General features: G+C 51.0%; 1 protein-coding gene across 21 annotated transcripts in view; it reads left to right on the forward strand.

The window, feature by feature from the left end:
• The window catches only part of Zmynd8 (zinc finger MYND-type containing 8), a 101,683-nt gene extending 80,194 nt beyond the window's left edge, over positions 1-21,489 (forward strand). For 17 of the 21 annotated variants that reach the window (XM_021155753.2, XM_085832260.1, XM_085832271.1 and 14 more), the window contains 8 exons: positions 884-1,074; positions 7,346-7,426; positions 9,849-9,927; positions 11,411-11,650; positions 13,251-13,411; positions 14,258-14,324; positions 19,550-19,633; positions 21,007-21,489. In XM_021155753.2, coding sequence (XP_021011412.1) covers positions 884-1,074; positions 7,346-7,426; positions 9,849-9,927; positions 11,411-11,650; positions 13,251-13,411; positions 14,258-14,324; positions 19,550-19,633; positions 21,007-21,155 — 1,052 coding nt within the window. In that variant the 3' untranslated portion in view covers positions 21,156-21,489. The remainder of the gene's footprint in view (positions 1-883; positions 1,075-7,345; positions 7,427-9,848; positions 9,928-11,410; positions 11,651-13,250; positions 13,412-14,257; positions 14,325-19,549; positions 19,634-21,006) is intronic. The other 4 variants (XM_029484389.2, XM_029484397.2, XM_029484405.2 and 1 more) reach the window with 1 other exon arrangement.
• The last annotated feature ends 1,472 nt before the right edge of the window (positions 21,490-22,961 follow it).

Consider the following 22,961-nt stretch of genomic DNA (forward strand, 5'->3'; position numbering starts at 1 on the left):
CTGGGTCAGACTTTGATCAGCAGAGGCTCCCGTAACCACCAGTGACTAAAATGGCCAAGTAGTGGCTTTACTCTCTTCATACCACATTGCCTTTCTAGCCTCTGTGGCAAGGACTGACTTCAATGAGCGTGGTACTGTTTTGCCACCAATTAAAACGAAAGGCGTTGATTTTAATGAGCGCTGTGCTGAGGGATCGGTAAAGTTGTTGGGTCACGGGTATAGTTGCGTAGACTGCTCACCCAGCATGCACAGAGCTCCGGGTTCAGTTCCCAACACTGCAAACACCAAAGATGTCAAGGGCTGAGATTTTAATGAGTGACAGACTCTTACTCCCTTCAGGCAGGAAGTGATTTTAATTAGTAGGACACTGGGTCTGTCATACCTGAGGAAGGGGTCTTGAGTGACTGGTGCAGAGGTGGCTGGCATTTTCAAAGGTAAAAAGGGCAGCTCAGACCTTGTAATGAAAGCCAGAGGGTCTGTTTGTGAAGCTGTCCGGGTTTGCCAATGAACGGCCAAAGTTCTTACCTTCTCATAGAGATGGAAAGACAGGTTTCACGTCTTCAGATGTTGGCTGCACCCAGCTGTTAAGTCCTTCTGGTAGCCTGGTGCTTCAAGGCTCGATTAAGTCCCCTAAACTGAACAGCCTTGAGTTAGCTCCTGAAGATGATTGCTTAGGTCTTTGTAGTGCAAGGTTGGCGCCTAGTGGAGAAGAGAGCTCAGAGGAGCCAGGCAAGGAGGAGCTTGGGCAAGGTGAGACACTGGCATTCGTAGTTCAAACGCTGGCTAGGGGAAGCTATGAGAAGACTTCCCTCCCTCGCCCCGGCTGTGTGCTGGGATGTGCTTTTCCGTGTGGGTGGAGTGACCAGACCCTTTGCTTTCTTAGCTGTCCAGCAGAAGGAGGTCACCCAGAGCCCATCCACATCCACCATCACGCTGGTGACCAGCACACAGCCGGCAGCCCTGGTCAGCAGTTCGGGCTCAGCAAGCACCCTGGCATCTGCAATCAATGCCGACCTTCCCATTGCCACCGCCTCGGCCGACGTGGCTGCAGACATTGCCAAGTACACCAGCAAAGTAAGTGGGTTGGTGCTGCGGCTGGGGTGGGGTTGTTGGGGCCTTGGCTTGGTAGTTTGTAAAAAAGGCTAAGTTGCAGAGGGTCTCCAAGGACAATTTACATTTGAGTCTCGAGTTAGTTTCATCTGTCATGGCTAAACCAGGGTTTGGGATATGCTACACAAGTGCTGTAGCCCTGCGTTGTGTCTCCAGCGTCATTCTGTTTTATTTTGAGGCAGGGTCTGCCTCTGGAGTCTAGGCTGGCCTTGAAGAGCTCCTAAGTATCTGAGATTGCAGGTGTGTGGCTACCATCCCCCACCTGGCTTGGCTGTCTTGGAACTTGGCTCTGTAGACTAGAGCTGGCTTTGAACTCACAGAGATCCGCCCCCTCTGCCTCCTGAGCTCCCGTACTAAAGGCGTGTGCCACTGCCACCCAGCAGGTTAATTAATAGAAAACTATGGACTGGTGGTGCGCGATTTCTCTTGGGGAGATGAACACAGGTCTGTTTGGCTTGCCCAGAGAAGGGACGCTGAACCAGAGTGAGAGACTTCATTGTCACACCAGCACGATGACATGCCAGGGACCTAGAGGGGCTCCTGGGTCCCCTTCTTTTTTTTCTTTTTTTTTTTTTTAAGATTTATTTATTTATTTATTATATGTAAGTGTACTGTAGCTGTCTTCAGACAGACCAGAAGAGGGTGTCAGATCTCATTACGGATGGTTGTGAGCCACCATGTGGTTGCTGGGATTTGAACTCTGGACCTTCGGAAGAGCAGTCGGGTGCTCTTACCCACTGAGCCATCTCACCAGCCCCTGGGTCCCCTTCTTAAGTCATCCACTCTCTCGGGCTCAGGGCTCAGTCCCTACTGGTGGCCTGGCATGTAGGGCGGCCTGCTATGTATTAACTTGGCGGGCTCTCTCAGTCGGGCAAGTCCTTGTATGAGCACGGTTGACTAAAACATGCACCTTGATGTTGTGGAGACCGCTGCTGTGTCCTGAGGGTGGAAGTTGAGGTGTGGTGGTGACCCCTGGGGCTCCTTTGGCTGTTGGCTCGTCCCTAAGGATGGGGCTGATGCCTGGGTAGTAGGTGCTTGGTGCTGGGTGGAGGTACTGAGTCCATCACTGTGAGCTTTGCGTGGGTCAGCTAGTCGCCTGCTTACCGGGTTTATCACTGCCAGTAGTTTAATAGCTAATGAGAAACACTTTCCTATTTAGTAAATGGTTGTGTGAACAAGAGCAATTTGTCTTTTACTAATGAGCCAATCAGGAGTGTTTACTGATTAGAGACCAGCAGTTCAAGCTATGAGGGTGCAGGCGAGAGGGTTGAAGAAGAAGGTTGCTCTGCTCTGTTTTCTTTCTCTCCCTCTCCCTCTCCCTCTCCCTCTCCCTCTCCCCCTCCCCCTCCCTCTCCCTCTCCCTCTCCCTCTCCCTCTCCCTCTCCCTCTCCCTCTCCCTCTCCCCCTCCTTCTCCCTCTCCCTCTCCCTCTCCCCCTCCTTCTCCCTCTCCCCCTCCCTCTCCCTCTCCCCCTCCTTCTCCCTCTCCCCCTCCCCCTCCCCCTCCCCCTCCCCCTCCCTCTCCCTCTCCCTCTCCCTCTCCTTCTCCCTTACCCCTTTCTTCCCTCCTCCCCCCTCTCTCCCTCTCTCCCTTCTCCCCTTTTCTTTTTTGGTTTACTTAACTCTGTGTAAAAGTGCTGTGTACCTGAGCCTGGTCTTTAATCCTCCCACCCTGGCCTCTCCTGAGTGCTGGGTTATAGGTGTGAGTCATTCGCCCAGCTTTGGTATTTCCTCTTTATTTTTATATGTATGGGTAATATGGGTATTTTTCCTGCATGCAGGGTCAGTGTTAGTGTCTGGGTCAGGGTGCAGGTTCGACAGAGTTAGGATCAGGGTTGGGGTTAGATAGAGATGGGGTCAATGTTGGGGTTATACAGAGTCAGGGGCAGGGTTCAGCATATCATACCATATGACGGAGACAGATCTCCTGTAATTTGAGTTATGGATGGTTGTGAGCCACTGTGCCAGTGCACAGGCCTGAACCCAGGTCCTCTGGAAGAGCAGCTACTGCTATAACCACTGAGCCATTTCTTAGCCCTCCTGATTGGAATCAATACCTTTTTTTAAACTAAAAATTTTCTTTTAATTTACTTTTTTTTTTAACTTACTTATTCATTTTATGTATGTGAGCTCACTGTAGCTGTACAGATGGTTGTGAGCCTTCATGTGGTTGCTGAGAATTGAATTTTTAGGACTTCTGCTCTCTGGAGTCAGCCCCACTTGCTCCAGCCCAAATCTTTATTTATTATTATACATAAGTACACTGTAGCTGTCTTCTGACATACCAGAAGAGAGCACCAGATCTTATTTCGGGTGGTTGTGAGCCACCATGTGGTTGCTGGGATTTGAACTCAGGACCTTTGGAAGAGCAGCCAGTGCTCTTACCCGCTGAGCCATCTCACCAGCCCTTAATTTACTTTTATGTGCATTAGTGTTTCGCCTGTATGTATGAGGGTGAGGGAATCTCTAAACCTATAGTGAGTTGTCATGTGGGTGTTGGGAATCGAACCCAGGTCCTTTAGAAGAGGGGACTGTAGGGCCAGGGGAGATGGCTCACAGGATGAAGTACTTGCTATGCAAGCCTAAGATCTGGCTCATGACCCTGTCTCTAAGTCTGGCATCCTAGACCAGAGGTGGAATCCCCGAACAAGCTGGCTCAGCCGGATGTGAATTCAGTTGGAAGAGAGATGCTGGCCTCAGTGGAGAAGGTGGAGAGGGACTGAGGAAGTCAAGCCTTGGCATCCACAAATGCACACACAGTCACACAAGCACACACAGTCACACATGCACACAACACACATGCTCGTGGGGGCAGGGAGATGGCACTGCAGGTAAAGATGAGAGTTGGAAAAGGGGAGATTATGGTGAAGGTGTCAGAGCCCGTAGCTCTGGACTTGAAACTGCCCGCCCCCTCCATCTCCACCCTCCCCTGATTGGACTGAGCTGTTTATCTACAGAAGGGGAGGCAATTTATTCACAAATGGGCAAACTGAGGTCTGCAGAGCGAATCTGCCACAGCTCCTGAGACCCTTTAAATCCCATCACTCCACAGTGCCCTCCTAACAGCCAAAATGAAGAATGGCCTCTTGGAGAGATATTTTCCTTCCCGTTGAAAAACTGAACACAGTAACATTTGAGGGAGCTGATGAACCAGCCTGTCTCTGAGGTGACTTTGTGTGTTTGGGAAACACAGGAGAGAGCCAATGGCCACAGGTTCTCTGTCCCCCTTCCTCTAGTCTTGGGGCTGTGGCTGGGGAGGGGCCGGCCCTCAGCTAGGAGGCAGAAGGGACTTGCAGATACATCAGTTGGTAACTGTCTGAGTTTGGCTGCTTCATGGAACCTAGAAGGCACATGATGGGCTAGGGCAAGGTAGGGTGCAGTGTTTGGAACACGCTGTAGAACTGAGGAAGCCTTGGCCACGCCCCCCCCCCCCCCCCCCCCCCCCCCCCCGTGTGGAGCGATGGACATTTCTATGTAGTTCCAGAGCATTCAAATTCATAGAAATGGAAAGGGAGGGGATAAATCGTTTTTTAGGAGCTTGGGGTGTAGTAGGGGGTAAGGGGGCTAGTGGGGGCTGTGCTGGCTGGTCAACCTGATATAAGCTAAAGTTGTCTGAAAGGGAGCAACCTCAACTTGAAAAGTTCCTCCATAACTAACATGGGCTGTAGCCAAGCCTCCAAGGCATTTTAATGTATATTAATCTCTGTGGCATTTTAATGTGAGTTAATATGAATTGTGCTTAGCTTCAAATGAATGAGACTCAAAGTATGATTTATTTGTTAGGCTCTGTCAGTTATGGGGGTGGGGAGGGTTACCCCTCGTCTAATTCTCTAACGCTGGTCTGACTACTACCTCAGCTGTACTCCCCAAATACTTGCTGTTGGGAATTTTCTGGGCTATGTCTGCTTCAGCAGTCTGGGGTTCTGGGGAGGGATTTCACTCTGGCCCGTGTTGCTGGTCCATCATGACTAATAGAGACCTCTTGTTCTGTCTGTCTTCTCTTCTCCCTCCCTCATGGTGCCTACCAGACACTTCCAGCCCGGTAACTCGAACTCCACCTCCCTCTATTGTCCCCCAGTAGTTGGCTGTTGACAGTTTTATTTAGCCAATAATTTTAAATTGGGGGGGGGGGCAAGGTTTACATAGCATCCCTTGGTGTTTCTGAAGATCTGTATTTCGCATCTGAATGCACAGCAGCTCACCAGATCAACTCGCAACAGATAGGGAAAGCCCATTGTGGGTGGTGCCTTCCCTAGGTTAGTGATGCTGAGTCCTATTAGAAAGCAGGCTGAGCTGGGCTGTGGTGGCGCACGCCTTTAATCCCAGGATTTGGGAGGCAGAGGCAGGCAGATTTCTGAGTTTGAGGCCAGCCTGCTCTACAGATTGAGTTCCAGGACAGCCAGGACTGCACAGAGAAACCCTGTCTCAAAAAAAAAAAAAAAAAAGAAAGAAAGAAAGGAAGGAAGAAAGCAGGCTGAAATGCAGAGCAAGCCAGTAAGCAGCATCCCTCCATGGCCTCTGCATCAGCTCCTGCCTCCAGGTTCCTCCTCTGGTTGAGTTCTTGTCTTGACTTCCTTTGATGATGCTGTGGGAAGTGTAAGCCAAATAAACCCTTTCCTCCCCGAGTTGCTTTGATCATGGTGTTTCATCACAGCAGTAGAAATCCCAAGACTGTAAAGACGGGGAAGCGGGTCCTGGTTTTGGGTGTGTTGTGTGTGTGATAAAAAATGTTCTAGAATTGCTTGTGCTGTTGTTGTCTGGGTAACTCCAGACATGCTAAAATCCACTGAATGTGTATGCTTGCCAGTCAGCACACGGCTTTTGAAGTGTAGCACCCAGAAGCCAGCAGGTTGTGCACTGTACCTGGTGAAGTGGGTAATGCATTCATTCTTTCTCACTAAAATGCACTTTTGGGTCAGCAAGATGGCTCAGTTGATAAAGGTTGTGCAAATCTGGTGTCTTAATTAGGGTTTTACTGCTGTGAAGAGACACTTGTGACCAAGGCCAACATTTCATTGGGGCTGGCTTACAGTTTCAGAGGTTTAGTCAGTCTAGTATCATGGCCGGAAGCATGGTAGCATGCAGGAAGACATGGTGCTGGAGAAGGAGCCGAGAGTTCTACATTTTGATCGAAGGCAGCAGCAGGAGACTCTCTTCTATGCGGCTAGGAGGAGGATCTCAAAGCCCACTCCACAGTGACAGACTTCCTCTAAGAAGGCCACACTTAACTCCAGCTAGGCCACCCCCTGGGCCAAGCATAAACACCAAATCTAGGGACCCAAGTTTGTTCCCTGGGAAACATGTAATGGTGGAAGCCAGCACCATAGCGTTGTCCTCTGACCTCCACTCAAGCTACAAGGCATTTGCATACCTACATATATATGATTCCTAACACCTTTAATCCCAGCGCTTGGGAGGCAGAGGCAGGCGGATTTCTGAGTTCGAGGCCAGCCTGGTCTACAAAGTGAGTTCCAGGACAGCCAGGGCTACACAGAGAAACCCTGTCTCGAAAAACCAAAAACAAAACAAAACAAACAAAAAAATTCCAGCGCTTGGGAGGCAGAGGCAAAAGGCTCTCTGAGTTCAAGGCCAGCCTGATCTACAGATCCAGTTCCAGGATAGCCAAGGCTACAGGAAGAAACCCTGTCTCTAAATGTGCTCCCCCCAACCCCCCAATTTATTTTGGTGGCCTGGGATGCAGCTCAGTTGGTACAGTGCTTGCTTAGCACAAATGACTGTCTGGACTCCAGCCCTGCCACTGAACTTAAAAACTGGGTGAGGGGCCGGGCAGTGGTGGCGCACGCCTTTAATCCCAGCACTCGGGAGGCAGAGGCAGGCGGGTTTCTGAGTTCGAGGCCAGCCTGGTCTACAAAGTGAGTTCCAAGACAGCCAGGGCTACACAGAAAAACCCTGTCTTGAAAAAACAAAAAACTAAAAGCCACAAGGACAAAATAATCCCTTCCTTAAACCTGCTGTGTTGGCTCAACAGGACACGTGGGTGGGGGTAGAGTTTGGTCTCAGATTTCTCAGCTCGTCGAGGGCTGGGCTGTACGTGGTAGGTCCTTTGCTGGCCTCCCTGGCTTCTACCCTTGGTTACTAGGAGCCTGATCTGCCCCCCTTCTCACAGCTTGAAGCACCCAGGGTCTGGGAGTGACACCAACCCCGTTTGACACTTTGCTGTGTTTGGTTATGTTAGTATCGTTTGTATCGCCTACTGAAGTGTTTTTATCTTTCCAGATGATGGACGCCATCAAGGGGACGATGACAGAAATCTACAATGACCTCTCCAAGAACACCACTGGGAGCACGATAGCTGAGGTCAGCAGAGCCGGGGACTCCCCAGAAGTCCAGGGCTCAGGGGGTGGGGTGGGGGGTGGGGTGGGAAGCTGGGCTGGAAGCCCCTTGGGGACCCTGGCTCCAGGCATCTGGCTGGTTCAGGCTGTGGTCCTGGGTAGAGTTTCATCAAGTGGGTGGGGTTTCATTAAGTAGGTAGCTGGGGAGATTGGCCCTGCCTCCTGTTTCTATCCTGGTAGATCACAGTGAGACAGGATACCTTTGGTTTATGTGTGGTCAGAGCCATAGTCTTCTCCATCCCCCTGGCCTTTTTACACAAGCACTTCTGGTGTGAGAATTTGTATACCAGAGGCACCATGGCTTTATGAGTAAAGACAGTGGTTAAAATACGGAACAATTTACTTACAAAGTTGCCTCTTGTAAGTAAGGTATGAAGCTTTCTTTTATTCAAAGACAGACAGACAGACAGACAGATACACACACACACACACACTTCCTCCCCTGTACTTCTCTCTGAGGCCACTCAGAGAGTGACCACCTACGCGCTGGTGTCTGTGTGAATCCTATGGTGCTGGCGGTGGCCTGCAGTCAGTCACCAGGCAATACCACCCAGGGAGCAGGATTTCTCTCAGGCTGGCGATAAATCCCAAGCAGAATCCCTGGTCTCTGAGACAGGGTTTTCTTAAGGCAACAAGAGAGGACAGCGTGAAGATAAAGGCTTCTGAGAGGCCCTGGAGAAATCAATGGAGATTTAAGAACCCACAAACATTGTGATTGTGTGTGCCCCGTGTGCTTTATAAACGTGCCTCTCTGTGATTACACTCGCTGTGTCAGTCAACAAGTAGAAATCTCTCTGTCCCACTTGGACTGGTTTTTTTTTTTTTTTTGGAAGGATGGGGGGCCAGGGAGATAGGATCTCACGTACATCCTTGGCTGTCCTTGAACTCACTGAGTTCAAGTGAACTTGCCTCTTTCCTGGGGTGGGGGGTGGTGGTGGTGGTGGTGGTAAAAGGCGTGCACCGCTACACTCAGTCCGTTTGTTCATTTTAAGCTTTTTTGATGAAGATCTGGTTTCTGCGTCTCCGCGGAAACCTTGGGTCAGCCCTTGCTAGGTTGCCTACACCCCTTCCCTGGTCCCTGATCTCACTGCAAAACTCCACTGTGTTCATGTAGGCATTCATTTGCTCAGGCTTGTGACACGGGTGACCCTTGGCTCCAGGGCATCCTGTGCAGGCTGAGGGTTGTCTGCACCCCTGGAGTCAGGGCTGTACAGAATGACAGCAGGCGTTATCACTGCTATAGGTGGGCGGATGCTCTGCTGGGAACCAGCCTGATAGTATGCGTTTGCTTTCTCTCTTCCCCAAGATCTCTTTGGTCTCCAGAGACACAGGATTTGGAAGGCTAGCAAGGACACGGGCAGGGGGTGGGGGGGCCCTGGGACTGTGGGGGGGGGGCACTGGGACTGTGTGTGAGGGGGTGGGGGCACTGGGACTGTGTGTGAGGAGGTGGGGGGCACTGGGACTGTGTGTGAGGGGGGCACTGGGACTGTGGGGGGGGCACTGGGACTGTGTGTGAGGGGGTGGGGGCACTGGGACTGTGTGTGAGGAGGTGGGGGGCACTGGGACTGTGTGTGAGGGGGGCCCTGGGACTGTGGGGGGGGCACTGGGACTGTGTGTGAGGGGGTGGGGGGCACTGGGACTGTGTGTGAGGAGGTGGGGGGCACTGGGACTGTGTGTGAGGGGGGCACTGGGACTGTGAGGGGGGCACTGGGACTGTGGGGGGGGGCACTGGGACTGTGTGTGAGGGGGGCACTGGGACTGTGGGGGGGGCCACTGGGACTGTGTGTGAGGGGTTGGTTAGGAGTGGGTTAGGTGAATCAATTCTCTCAGGTTAACTTGTCATCCTACTGTCAAACCCAGGCACCAGGCTTGGTGCCAGGGACACTCTCCAGCAGAGCCATCTTTGAAACTCTGTGTGTGTGTGTGTGTAAGTACCAATTCAATTTTAGATGTATCATTTCTATGAAAATCCTTCCATTCTTTTCTTTGTGGTTTTCCCACCTGCATTTTTTTGGTGGTGGTGGAGGACTGGCCCATTTGCCTTGGTTTTCAGAACCATGGTCCTTGAGGATTTGTGGGTTAGTGTGTGTGTGTGTGTGTGTGTGTGTGTGTATGTATGTATGTATATGAAGGAGAGAGTGAATATGTATGTGAGTATGTGAAAGAGAGTGGGTGTTTAAAAGAGTGAGTTTGTGTGTGTGAGTATATATGAGTGAGAGAGAGAGAGAGAGTGTGAGTGTGTGAGTGTTGATCCTCCTACCCCCAATCCTGAGCTTTGGGGCAGTGGGCTCAGAGCCAGACTTGGGGACCCGAGGATAGCACCCAGCATGTCGGTGTCTCAGGCCCCTGTGTCCGCTGTGTCTCAGGCTCCTGTGCTCTCCCCGCAGATTCGAAGGCTGAGGATTGAGATTGAGAAACTGCAGTGGCTGCACCAGCAGGAGCTCGCTGAGATGAAGCACAACCTGGGTAAGGCTCAGGGTGGGGAGAGCCTCTGGCTGCTCTGAGGCTGGGCCCAGAGGTGACCAGGTAGAAACCAGGCTGTACCTGAAGTCAGGGAAATCACAGTCCTCAAGGGTCCAGCCTGGAGAAGCTGAGCTTGGGGTACAGACCCTCTTTCTCCTCTCAAGATAACTGTGTTCTCACTTGCCACCTTTACGTGGGACCTGGGGATTGAACTCAGGATCTAAGGCTTGGCCACAAGTCCCTTTACTGGCTGAGCCACATTGTAGCCCTTTGCTGGTCTTTTTTTTTTTTTTTTTTTTCTGAGACAGGTTTCTGCACCACCACTGCCCGGCTTTTTGCTGGTCTTTTTAATTCAAGAAGAGCTTGTGAGGATTGGTGGAAGCATGTAGTTTCAATGTCAGGCTCACTTGTAAATGTGTAAACTGCCTGGAGTTTTTTTTAGGAATCAGTGGTTTGATAGTTCCCCCGTTACCATAACAACCAGCCACAGCATCCCCTCAGGTTTCATTCAGTGTCTCTAGACAGGATTCTTGCTGGGCGGTGGTGGCGCACGCCTTTAATCCCAGCACTTGGGAGGCAGAGGCAGGTGGATTTCTGAGTTCATGGCCAGCCTGGTCTACAAAGTGGGTTCCAGGACAGCCAGGGCTACACAGAGAAACCCTGTCTCGAAAAACCAAAAAAAAAAAAAAAAAAAAAAAAACAAGACAGAATTTTTTTTTCCCCAGCTTCTTGCTATTTCCTCTCCTCTCCTCTCCTCTCCTCTCCTCTCCTCTCCTCTCCTCTCCTCTCCTCTCCTCTCCTCTCCTCTCCTCTCCTCTCCTCTCCTCTCCTTTCCTTCTCTCTCCCTCCCTCCCTCCCTCCCTCTCTCTCTCTCTTTCTTTCTTTCTTTCTAATATATTTTTCATTAGATATTTTTCTTTATTTACATTTCAAATGTTATCCCCTTTCCTGGTTTCTCCTCCGAAAACCCCCCTATCCCATCCCTCCAGACAGGATTTTGAGAAAATTGTCTGAGTGCCTTTAGTATCTGTGTGCTTCAGTTCCCTCATCTGTGAAACGGGATGGTAGCTCTTATCCTTGAGAGTACAATAGGGCTTATGGTCGGTACGAAGTGCTTAGGACCAAGTTCGCACCCGGTAGGTGCTGTGTATGTATTTGATTGACAGAAAAAAAAAATCAAAAGTGACTGAGTATTGGTTGGAATCGTTTGGAGGGTTTGTGGGATTCCTACAACTTGGGGTTACTTGGGATGACGTCACTGGGGTCTCCTGTCACCTATATGCTAGACATGTCACTGACGCCACAGCCGGCTATGGGACTCGAGTGATGAATGTCCCAGTTGGGTTACTTACTGTCCCAGGGCCACCGAGCTAGGGGAGCCATTTCCAAGTCAAGACTTAGGTCGGGTCTGTGTGAAGCTAGGGGTCTGATGCCCGGCGTCCTGTGCTGGGTCTGTGATGCAGCTAGTGTCCTCCTTCTCCACCAGAGTTGACCATGGCCGAGATGCGGCAGAGCCTGGAACAGGAGCGGGATCGGCTCATCGCCGAGGTGAAGAAGCAGCTGGAGCTGGAGAAGCAGCAGGCGGTGGATGAGACCAAGAAGAAGCAGTGGTGTGCCAACTGCAAGAAGGAGGCCATTTTCTACTGCTGCTGGAACACCAGCTACTGTGACTACCCCTGTCAGCAGGCCCACTGGCCCGAGCACATGAAGTCCTGTACCCAGTCGGGTAATGTCTGGGCGCACACCTCAGGGGCTGCGTGGTGGGGCTTCCCGGCCGGGGTGCTAAGAAACACTTGCCCAGGCTCTTGCCACTTCTGTTCTTAAACAACTGTGGCTCTGATGCATAAGAGACGCAGATGTGAAGTAAAATCTCACAAGCTGGCAGTGTCTACAGATTAGTGGACCTTTTGAGTGGGTGATCTAGTGCTCAGAGTGGTTCTGTGGTTCTCGTTTCTCTCTCTCTCTCTCTCTCTCTCTCTCTCCTCCTCTCTCTCTCTCTCTCTCCTCTCTCTCTCTCTCTCTCTCTCTCTCTCTCTCTCTCTCTCTCTCTCTCCCTCCTCTCTCTCTCTCTCTCTCGTCTACACTGTTCTGTCTGCATGAAGGCCAGAAGAGGCCACCAGATCTCATTACAGATGGTTGTGATCCACCACGTGGTTGCTGGGAATTGAACTTAGGACCTCTGGAAGAGCAGCCAGTGTAGCGCTCTTAACCTTTGAGCCATCTCTCAGCCCCTAGAACCTCTTTGAGGTGATAATGGTCCACTGCCTCAAACAGGATGCTATCCCAGTTCTTAGGCTAAGGAAGGGACCACCCCTGGATATTCCTTGCTATCTGGGGTTATCTGGGTGGGGAGTGGTTCTTTATGGTCAGTGTGCCCCACATTCGAGAATGTGTAATGTCAGAGACTAACCATATTGCAGAAGTACCCACAAGGAGGCCTCCCCCAAATGAACATCACCAAACAACAGTTGTCCAGGCAGTCTTGATAACCAACCAGTTAGTCTCCGGCAAACACACACCACCCGGGCTCTCCACATTCTCGAATGTGGGGCACACTGACCATAAAGACATTCCCCACACCACCCGGGTGGTGTGTGTTTGCTGGAGACTAACTGGTTGGTTATCAAGACCATAAAGAACACTCCCAACCCAGATAACCCCAGACAGCAAGGAACATCCAGGGGTTGTCTCCTTTTAGATGCTAGCAGGAAACCCACCTGCTGTTTCAGTGACTTTACGTTGGGTAGTTAGGGTTTATGGTTAAGTGACTCTGGGGTACTTGCTGCTGTGTTTGGTGATGTTCATTAGGGGGAGGCCTCCGTGTGGGTACTTCTGCAATATGGTTAGTCTCTGACATTACAAGCTGGACTTTCTTTGTGGTATGGTGTCGTCTCTGTCTCTAACTCTTCTTCACCCAGAAGCTCTGTGCCCCTCTCAAAGGATGCTAGTCTCTCACTCTGCCTCAGCTGGGCTGAGGTGGATCTAGGCCTAGTGGAGGAAGCTGCAGGCTTCCTTGAACGGTGGTCACTTCCTGGCTCCCTACAAGTTTCCTTGGATTGGAGAACATGTTCTCAGCAAAATGATTTAAAAATTGAATTGCTAACTATGAAAAGGTCTATTTGCAAATAAAGTTTGGAGCTCTGGGTTTCAGAGTCGAAGGCCCATGCGAGATCTCTAAGTGGGTTTGGGAGAGATGAAGCCTGGCGGGGTTGGATTGGGACTGAGCTGTGGGGGCCTTGAGGGATAGCCATTTGAAAGCTGGGCTCCTGGATGTTCACACACGGCTTGAAGCATCTCATGACTTTCTCGTTCTCTTTGGTCCCCAGCGACTGCCCCTCAGCAGGAAGCAGATACCGAGGCAAGCACAGAAACAGGAAATAAGTCATCGCAGGGCAACTCCTCCAACACACAGTCAGCACCTTCAGAACCGGCCAGCACCCCCAAAGAGAAAGAGGCGCCAGCGGAGAAGAGCAAGGACAGCAACTCGGTGAGAATCCCCAGGCTGGCAGTCACCTTGTGCCAAGGACCCTTTCCTGTATCTGCCACCACTGGATGCCCTTCACTGTTCCGGTTTATCTGGGTGGGGAATGGTTCTTTATGGCCAGTGTGCCCCCCATGCAAGAACACGGAGAGCCGGGCTGGTGTGTATGTGGGACCTTCAGTTGCTCTGTGAGGTTCCTCAAAGTTCAGAAGGGCGCCCCCCTGAGGAGGTAAAACAATGTCTCTTCTGGGGCCCTGGAAGCCACCAGCCACATGTCACTGACTAGAAGTGTGACTGATGTGACCAGGGACCTGCTTATTTTAAAGTAACTTGGGATTGAAGTGGCCACGTGTGGCCAGTGCTGTTTCGCTGGACCATAGGGCTCGCAGCTGCTTGCTTCCTGTGGGGTATGAGATAACGGTTGAATGCCTGGGCCATTTGAAGGATCATGGTTACTGCTCTTTGCCTGCACTTGTAGCTGTGTATCTCAAGAGCCCAAATCATTAGATGGTCAGTAAAATACTATTGCCTCGGAAGAGACTTAACATGAAGTAAAAAGAGATTTTTGAGCAGTATATATCTTCTTTGCAAAGCAGGGTACTGGGTAGGTCTGAGAGCGAAGCTGGGGACGTAGTGGATGTAGGGGGAGCCAAGGCGACAGGGATGAGTGGGGGACCATTTCAATGCTTTGTTCTGGCCTTTCGGATCTGGTATACAGTGTGTGGCAGTCCACCTGCCCTGGCTCTGGTCTGATCACCAGGTAGAGACCTCTAAGGGTGGGAGGAGTGGTGAGCCATCCTGTGATTCCCTGGGGTTCTATGGTTTCATCTTTTTGTTTGTTTATATTTCTAGACCCTGGATCTTTCCGGCTCCAGAGAGACGCCCTCCTCCATGCTCTTAGGCTCCAATCAAAGCTCTGGTATGTCGCCCCCTGGTGGCCACATGGGGTTTTGTATTTCACTTGGTCATGTTGAGGGAAGTCAAAGGTTTGGGATTTTTTGGATGGATTTGGGTGGAGGTGTGGCTAGGCGAGGTGTTACACGGGTGCCTCCTTGTATTGGTCACCCATGTCATGTTTAATGAGAGCACCCTTCACGCGGACACAGGGAGATCCTCTCAGGTCTCCGAGGTCCTCAGGGCATATTTGATTGATGAAGACCCTCCAAAGCCTTTAGTGATGAATAGAACTTCTATGTTGAGCCTTCTCTGGGGTCCAGTACTAGGTGCTGTGGAATTTGAGTCTCCCTCCCTTCCTGGGAGCCTTGGGTGTCTTTTCCTACATTCTTCTGAACTTATTTCCAGAATTCAGAACCATGGCTTCCTTGGCCAATTTGGCGTTCTCTCTTAGCTCCAGGATCTTTTTTGCTCCTTGGTTTACTGTGGCTGAAAACTGAAAGCTACAGCTTTTCTTGTGTACAGTGGATGCACAGAGGACTGCCACTGTCTGAAGGAAGACCGGAATGGTCTGCAGGAGTGGAGAGGGCTGGTGGTAGGGAGGAGATAACCTCACAGACTCAGATTGTAATGATTGGAGACTGCAGGTGAAGAGAGCAGCCCCTCCCCCTCTGTCCTCAGCCGTTCAGCCCCTCCCCCACGTCCTTGGCAGTTCCAGTGTGTTGCTAGGCTCAGGGTGCTCTGTCTTTCCATGACATTGTTAGCATCAAGGCTTGTCTTGATTGAATTGTGGTCTTTGATCTCCTCCTCCTCCTGCCCCTGCTTCCTGAGTACTGGAGTAACCGGCCTGTGCCACCTCTCCTGGCTTGAATTCTGCTCTTCGCAAAGACAGAGTGGACTGGATTCTACCAGTTTCATACACTTAGCATGGAACAATACTTTTTTTTTTAATCATGTTTGTAGAGATGCCTTAATGGATTTCCCAGTTTTTAGTGATGATGATGCTGATGATAAAAATAAGTTTAAAGGGCTGGTGAGATGGCTCAGTGGGTAAGAGCACCCGACTGCTCTTCCGAAGGTCCAGAGTTCAAATCCCAGCAACCACATGGTGGCTCACAACCATCCGTAACGAGATCTGGCGCCCTCTTCTGGAGTGTCTGAAGACAGCTACAGTGTACTTACATATAATAAATAAATAAATCTTTAAAAAAAAAAATAAGTTTAAAATACAAACAGGCATGCTTTTAACCCCAGCACTCAGGAGTCAGAGGCTGGCGAGTTCTAGGGCAGCCTACAGAGTGAAACTCAGTCTCAAAAAGCAAAGAAGCCCAGGAACTGAGTTAGGAGAAGAGCGCTGACCTTAGGGATGTCTTAATTCAGAGAGTGAAGCTGGCAGTATCCAAGTTAGGAAATACCGTTTGGGACTCTGGGGAGCTGCAGAGAAGGCGGAGCTGAGGACTGATAGTGAGGAATGACCTTGAGGTGTCCCCTAGCAGGTCCCTGCTGACCTGGTGGCCATTTCGGGTCACAGAGCAAACCGCCAGACGCATCGCTGGCCATGTCCCAGCAAACCCTGGCCAGCAGAAGAGGCGGTGCGGCTTGGGCCTATGGGTTCCATTTGCTGCCCTCTGACCTAGAGAATCTTGGGTCACAGGGAAGAGTAGAAGGAGACCTTAGGTCCAGGAGGAAGTGGCTGGGGGGGTGGGGGGGGGGGGAAGCCGTGAGTTCCAAGGAAGCAGTGGCTTAGCTGATGGCATCGGAGCCAGGGTGTCTGTGCAGGTGTCTCCCTTCCATAGTGTGCCAGGTGCAGTGCGGAGCTCCACAAAGTTGCTGTCAGTGGAAGCCAGAGATGGTTGTCCAGGCTGCACCGTGTGGCCTTTAACTTCTTCTTAGCCTCTTTCTCTAGCTGTGTCTCCCTGGTACTCGTCCCATCAGAAGCTCTGATAATGGAGTCTCCTGGGTTCTGCTTCCCAGGTTTTCCTCAAGCTGCACCTGAGCCCCAGAGTTCAGTGGGAGGGCATCACCCAGGGGGACAGACTCCTCCCATGGCAACACACACAAGTCTTGATCACCCTGGGCACAGTTTCTCACCTGCTCAGTCACCTTACCAAGTCCCTGCCATGGGCCTCTGCTTCCCTACTCTATAATAACGGCATCTCGGGTTCTCTGTTCCTGTCAGACCACCTCCCTGGCTCTCCCTGTCCCCACATCCCTGTGAGCATCTGGTGCGGGTGCTGTGCCAACAATCTGTCTTGTTCAGCCAGGCCATTCCATACCTAGCCTGCCTCTCTGTTCTGTCCTTGGCTGCTAAGATGTCCCGTCCCCCCCACCCCCCACCTTTCTGAGGAGAGGTGATAAATTCACCTGCATCTCCATGCTACGCCTCTTATCACTGATAGACAAGAGTGACATCAGGTCTGTGTTGTCCTGGAAATGGATGTCAAACCACTGGGCTCATGTGACTAAGAGCCGAGGGATGGGATTGGACCTTTCCCTTCAGGTCATTTAGATTATGCCTTTGGTTTGTGGTTACCGGATTGAGCAGGCCCAACCTGACACCTGTCCACTCTGCTTCCCCAGCCCAGTTAGAGCCTCCGTGGCATCCCATCCTGCCTCCGTCTCCCTCCTTACTCTCCCCATACATCTGGCTACTGTGTCACCCATGTCTTAAGAGATGGAGCCTCCATGGGGCATAGTGACGCACACCTGTAACCTTTTAATTCCAGAGGCAGAGGCAGAGGCAGGTGGATCTCTGTGAATTTGAGGTCAGTCTGGTCTACATGGTGAGTTGCAGACTATCTAGAGCTACATAGTGAGACCCATCTCAAAAACCAAACCAAACCAAACCAAACCAAAACAAACAACAACAACAAAGAGTTTGAGAGAGATGAAGCCGTTGACAAGGGCATAGAGAAGTCTGAATGTTGTGAGGTTTATTATTGCTATAATTTTTTTTCTTAGAGTGCTGGGCACGGGTGCAATGCTCGGGACAGACCCTGAAGCCTTGCATATGCTAGGGTGCTGTTCTTCAGTCTGAGCCCCAGTCCAGCCGACATGTTCCAACATGTTCTGACATGTTATCTCAGACAGTGCCCAGGCAGGTAGATTTTTCAGAACATGCCTTGTCTTGAATCTAGGGTAAAGAATGAGGCCAGGGTGATAGAGAAGGTGGCTCAGATGGACAAACAGGCAGGCCTAGAATGTAGTAGGCCCGTGTAAGAAGCCTGGTGAGGCAGCGTGCACCCGTGATCCCAGGAGACACGGGTTTAAGAGACCCAGACTCAAAACAAAAAAAAGTAGAAATAATTGAGGAAAGCATTCATTGACCTCCAGACTCCACACACTCACACTTACATGTTACATGTACACCCTAACATCCCTTACACATACATGTTACATGTGCACCCACTCACACTTACATGTGTACACACCCCTCACACACACTTCCCCAGGCCTTTTGTGTATTGAGGATTGATCTCAGGGCTACATGCCCGCTGGGCAAAGGCTCCCCACGGATGGAGTCATGTCACTAGCATCAATTTGTCCTTTAAGGGTTTTTTGTTTTGTTTTGTTTTGTTTTTTTGTTTTTCGAGACAGGGTTTCTTTGTGTAGCCCTGGCTGTCCTGGAACTCACTCTGTAGACCAGGCTGGCCTCAAACTCAGAAATCTGCCTGTCTCTGCCTCCCAAATGCTGGGGTTAAAGGTGTGCGCCACCACCTCCCAGCCCTTTAAGGGTTTTAAACAGAATGTCTCTGCATACAAGCACAGAGGCTAGACTAGAGCCGGCAAGGTGTCTGTCCTCTGCCTGTCTCCACTGCCATGGTGGCCCTCTGGGGACTTCCACAGGCCTGCTTCCTGATCCGTCTTTAGAATGTATCAGTGACCTTCGCCTCCCTGATTTCTGATTGCTTTCTGTGGTCTGGTCACACTTGGCTGAGTGAGCCTTGTCTTAGTCAGGGTTTCTATTCCTGCACAAACATCATGACCAAGAAGCAAGTTGGGGAGGAAAGGGTTTATTTGGCTTACACTTCCATGCTGCTGTTCATCACCAAAGGAAGTCAGGACTGGAACTCAGACAGGTCAGGGAGCAGGAGCTGATGCAGAGGCCATGGAGGGATGTTCTTTACTGGCTTGCCTCCTCTGGCTTGCTCAGCCTACTCTCTTATAGAGCCCAAGACTACCAGCCCAGAGATGACACCACCCACAAGGGGCCTTTCTCCCTTGATCACTAATTGAGAAAATGCCTTACAGTTGTATCTCATGGAGGCACTTCCTCAACTGAAGCTCCTTTCTCTGTGATAACTCCAGCTGTGTCAAGTTGACACAAAAATAGCCAGTACAAGCCTGCCCCCCTCCCAGCCTGTCGAGAGGCTTGGCAGCTTGCCCTCGTTCTCTGTCTCTGCTTGTGGCCTGCTGCTGGCATCCAGACTGAGGACATGCATGGCCTGCTGTCTCCTCTAAGTTGTAATTCCAAGGTTCATTTGCACTAACTATAATGCCACTCGGCACCTAGGCACATGGCCACTGAGGTGACACTTCTGTCTCCTTTTCTTCCTCCTCTTGATTCTGTCCCCCCCCAAGCCCCAAACTCTTCAGGATATTCAACGTACGCACTCCTTCCACTTCACATTTTTAGGGTTTTAGGCACTTTTGCTCCGTAGCCAAGGCTGGCTTCAGAGTCATGGTCCTCCTGCCTCAGCCTCCCAAGGGCCGGGGTGACAGGTGGTGAGCACACTTGGCTTTTCTGAGGATTTGGATATAGTTTGTGGAGGGCCCTTTATTGAGGCCTAGGGTTTAGTCAGCTGGTCCCTCCCAGTTGCTGTCCCTTGTCGTCCTCAGTGTGGCCCCTTTGCTAGCCTTCTTCTTCCTCACAGTCCGTCTGCTGTGTGGTGCCTGACACCCTAGTGCACCCTAGCCCAGCCTCAGTTCCCCTGCTAGAACCAGGCTTTGGCAGAGCTTGTGGTTTGGAACATTTTGCTTTTAAAATCCTGAGCGTTTGTGGCTTGCCAAGTATGGGGCTGCTTTTATGTCCCCGCGTGTCCTCCTATGTTCACCTTCCTCCCTGTGATGTGGCGCCGTGTCCAGCGACCCTGTTTGTGGTTTACACGAGTTTTTAAAGGCCCCGGTCACCTGTAAGCACATCCAGGCGAGTGGCCTCCATGAAGGAACAGCTAGCCATGGGTGTCGGCCCCTGGGGTTGTGTGCAATTTCAGCTGTGATGGATTCTAAGGCTGCCTGTGCTCTCTTCAGTTAGCAAGAGGTGTGACAAGCAGCCTGCCTATACCCCAACCACTACAGACCACCAGCCGCACCCCAACTACCCAGCCCAGAAGTGTAAGTATGACCCTGTCTCAGGGGAGCTGCTGGGAGAGTCACTCCTGGCATGCAGAAGCCATGTTTTGTGTGTCTGTGTGTGTCCGTGTGGGCGTGTCCTGTGTTTTGAGTGTTGGTCTCCCTCTGCTTTGCCGTAGTCTTCTTGTTTGTTCCCCTTGCTGCCTTTGCAAACTGCTGTAGGTTGGGCCATTCAGAGCCTTTGTTTTGTCTTAGCTGGGTACTGCATCTCCCCTGCCGTGATCTGCCATGTTATCCAGCATCCTGGGCCCAGTCCTTTAGAGGCTCAGGCTTTGGGATCTCAAGTTCTGTTTCTTTCATATCCCCAGTGATCTTGGCTCTCCCCACAGCTGGAAGGACTTGGTGATGTGCGACTATATCCATGCCACCCTCTCAAAGACCTTCTAGAAGATTATATAGCCTAACTGCCAGGACTCTGATTTGGAACTCTGATTGTCCTTTTAGAACACTGCCCCCTTCTGGCTGAATATAAAAGCAGCCTGAGCTTTTTAATTTAATTTAATTTAATTTTATTTTTTTGCATGTGCTTTGTGAACAGGCAGTAAGAAGGGCAGTCCCCCAAGGGCAGCAGTGGTCCCTCCTCACTGGCCCTGCTCCATCTTAAGCTTGATGCTCCACAGCTCAGGAAAGTTAGAGAATCTGGGAGCAGCAAAGGGGTGTTAGTGGCCAGCCATTAGAGCCTTAGTGTAGGGCCATTGTCCTCTTCTGTGATAGCTTCTGTTAGCTTCCTCTTTGCTTCCTCAGCCACTACCTAACTTGCTGCCCGTGTGACCTCAAAGCCATCCCAGGTGTCCGTTGGGGTCTGTATCCGTCACTGACCCCCCAACATGGTCCTTACTGGGAGTCCACGGAGTCAGTGTCCAGGTGGGCTTAGCCATCTCATCTGGTCCTCATTTCTTCTCTTACAAGATCTTCCTGGTTTGGATGTGAGTCTTATAAATGAGTCAGGAGTTCTGTGAGGTGACCACAAATGTCAGATTCTGTGGGTCTTTCTCTAAGAGCCGAGGTCAGAGGCAAGGTGCATGGGCCCCCGTGGTATATATAGTCCAGTCTCTTAACAGGGCAGGGGTTCCCCGTCGACTGGACACCATCACTCGCTAGCCTCACTCTCTGCAAGCGTGACACCTCTTGACCTTTCAGTTAGCTATAGCCCGAAGCCAGCTGCCCTCACTCTGTGCTCTACAAGCCACAGCCCGGGGATCTCAGGGGCAGCTGTGGGCGTGGTTCGGCCGGAGTGGGCGTGGTCCAGCTGGAGCGGGCGTGGTCTGGCTGCAGGGAGGGAAGGTGGCTTCCAGCTGGGAGATGAGTTGAGGAAGGTGGGGAGGGGAGTTGAACATGCTGCCTTTCTTTCACAGACCATTCCCGGAGCAGCAAGGCAGGTTTGTGGAGCAGCAGCGAGGAGAAGCGAGCGTCATCCCGCTCTGAGCACAGTGGAGGGACCAGCACGAAGAACCTCATGCCCAAAGAGTCCCGGGAGTCTCGGCTAGACGCCTTCTGGGACTAGGGGTGCATTGTGAGCCAGAACACCTCCCTGTAGTGGGGAGAAACAGCCCAAACCACAGGAAGCAACAGAAACTGGAGAACCGCCACCTTTAGAATTCCCAACACTCAGGCTCTGCCCGTCGTCTTGGCTGCAGGACGGAGACTTGACTCCATCCCAGCTCTGGTCTTGGCTGGGATGGCGCTACCCTGTGAGCCAAACACTTTAGGTGTAAGTAGGTACACTTGTGATGTCACTGACCTAGCGTACCTTTCCTTTTCATATCTATACTGACCTTAACTTATAAAAAAAAAAACCAGAAAAGAAAAGCAAGTTTTATATATATATATATATAAATCTACAATTAAAAGAATGTTTTGATAATCCAGGGGCTGGTTAGTGAGCCCGCTGGCCTCACTGGGGTGTCAGGGCTAGGCCCAGGGATTGCTATTCTCATGTAGGCCCTTGTCCTTGGATACCCAAGGGAGGGAGCCACTGTTGCTGCAGCACACCAGGCTTGGGGCTCTCAGGCTGTGCTGCCCTAGACCCGCCACACCAAGCCATCCGCCCCTCACAGACCCTACAAGACGATGTTAGGAAACACATGCTTGCTGGGCTTGAAGGACACAGAGAGAAGTGTGTGTGTGGTGTGTGTTTCCAGCTATGGCTCCCGAAGGGGCAAAGCAGCCTCCTGTTTACAGAAGGTCCACAGGAGCAATCCCCGTGGCATTGCGAATGCAGCCAGCACCGGGCGTTCGTGCAGGGGTGTCAGGAACGAACGCAGCCAGCCGGCATCTGTGCGTGCGAGGAGACCCCTTCTCTCTGCCAAGTTTTTTCCCATAAGCACCCACATGGATTTGTGAAGACGTGCTTCTCAGAAGCAAGGACTCAAAAGGCAAAGGTGCACGGCGAGGCCATGCGAGCCCACGCCAGCCCGGGGATGGAGCATGTATGTATTATTTATCTGCTGGAGTTCTACGTTTTTATGTAAGCATGAAACAGGCAGTGTGAGAGAAAGCCAGGACCCGACATGCTGTCCGTTAACGCTACGTCTGCTGTAGTTCCATTTTGTATGTTGTGTAAAGCGAGCATCGATCGAAGCAAAAGGTGATGTGTGTATATCAGAAAAAAGAAATTAACTGTATATCATTCCAGTACATTCCGTTGTACATTTTAGTCTCCGTTTACTTTCTCTTCATTGTTGATAAGAGAATGCCAAGCTGCGCGTTGTCCAGGCAGTTTACCCCTACTAGAGAAGAAAGGAAGAAACGCTAGAAGAAAACAGGAGAGAGAGAAAATTTGTGAATTGCGGTCGTCAAAACAAAACAAAACAAACAAACAAACAAACAAAAAAAACAATCTAGCCTAGCTGGCCTTATTTGGGAAGCGTAACTGCTTTTAGCATATGGGAGTATTTTTTCACATTTTCTTTGTATAAAATTTGTATTAAACTTAAATATCTTTTTTGATGATGGCGTTTCTTCATGGCTGAACAGCGTCCTCTCGCGGTTATGATCTTTTGGGTTCTCCCCTTTGACATCCCAAGTTTTTCAGATTCTTAACCTTTTTAAAAAAAAAAACTAAACCGTTTTGGCAAAAGGGTTTGGTCATGCCAATCTCCCGTGGGTCAGGGTGTGGCTGTGTCAGGTTTGAATGGCCACAAGAGACAGGTCCCCCTGAGGTCCCGGGCACCTTCCAGGGGCGTGGGCTGGACTGGGACTTTCTTACTGCCCATGGTAGCTGCAGTCTTCTGAGGCCAGGCTTCATGAGCGCTTCACCTGTGCTAATGCCACCTGAAGTGATTGGTACATCGGTCTTTGGCTCTAGGTC

Source organism: Mus caroli, unplaced genomic scaffold, assembly GCF_978045245.1.
Source record: "Mus caroli unplaced genomic scaffold, Mus_caroli_1 scaffold_2, whole genome shotgun sequence".
Taxonomy (NCBI): Eukaryota; Metazoa; Chordata; class Mammalia; order Rodentia; family Muridae; genus Mus; species Mus caroli.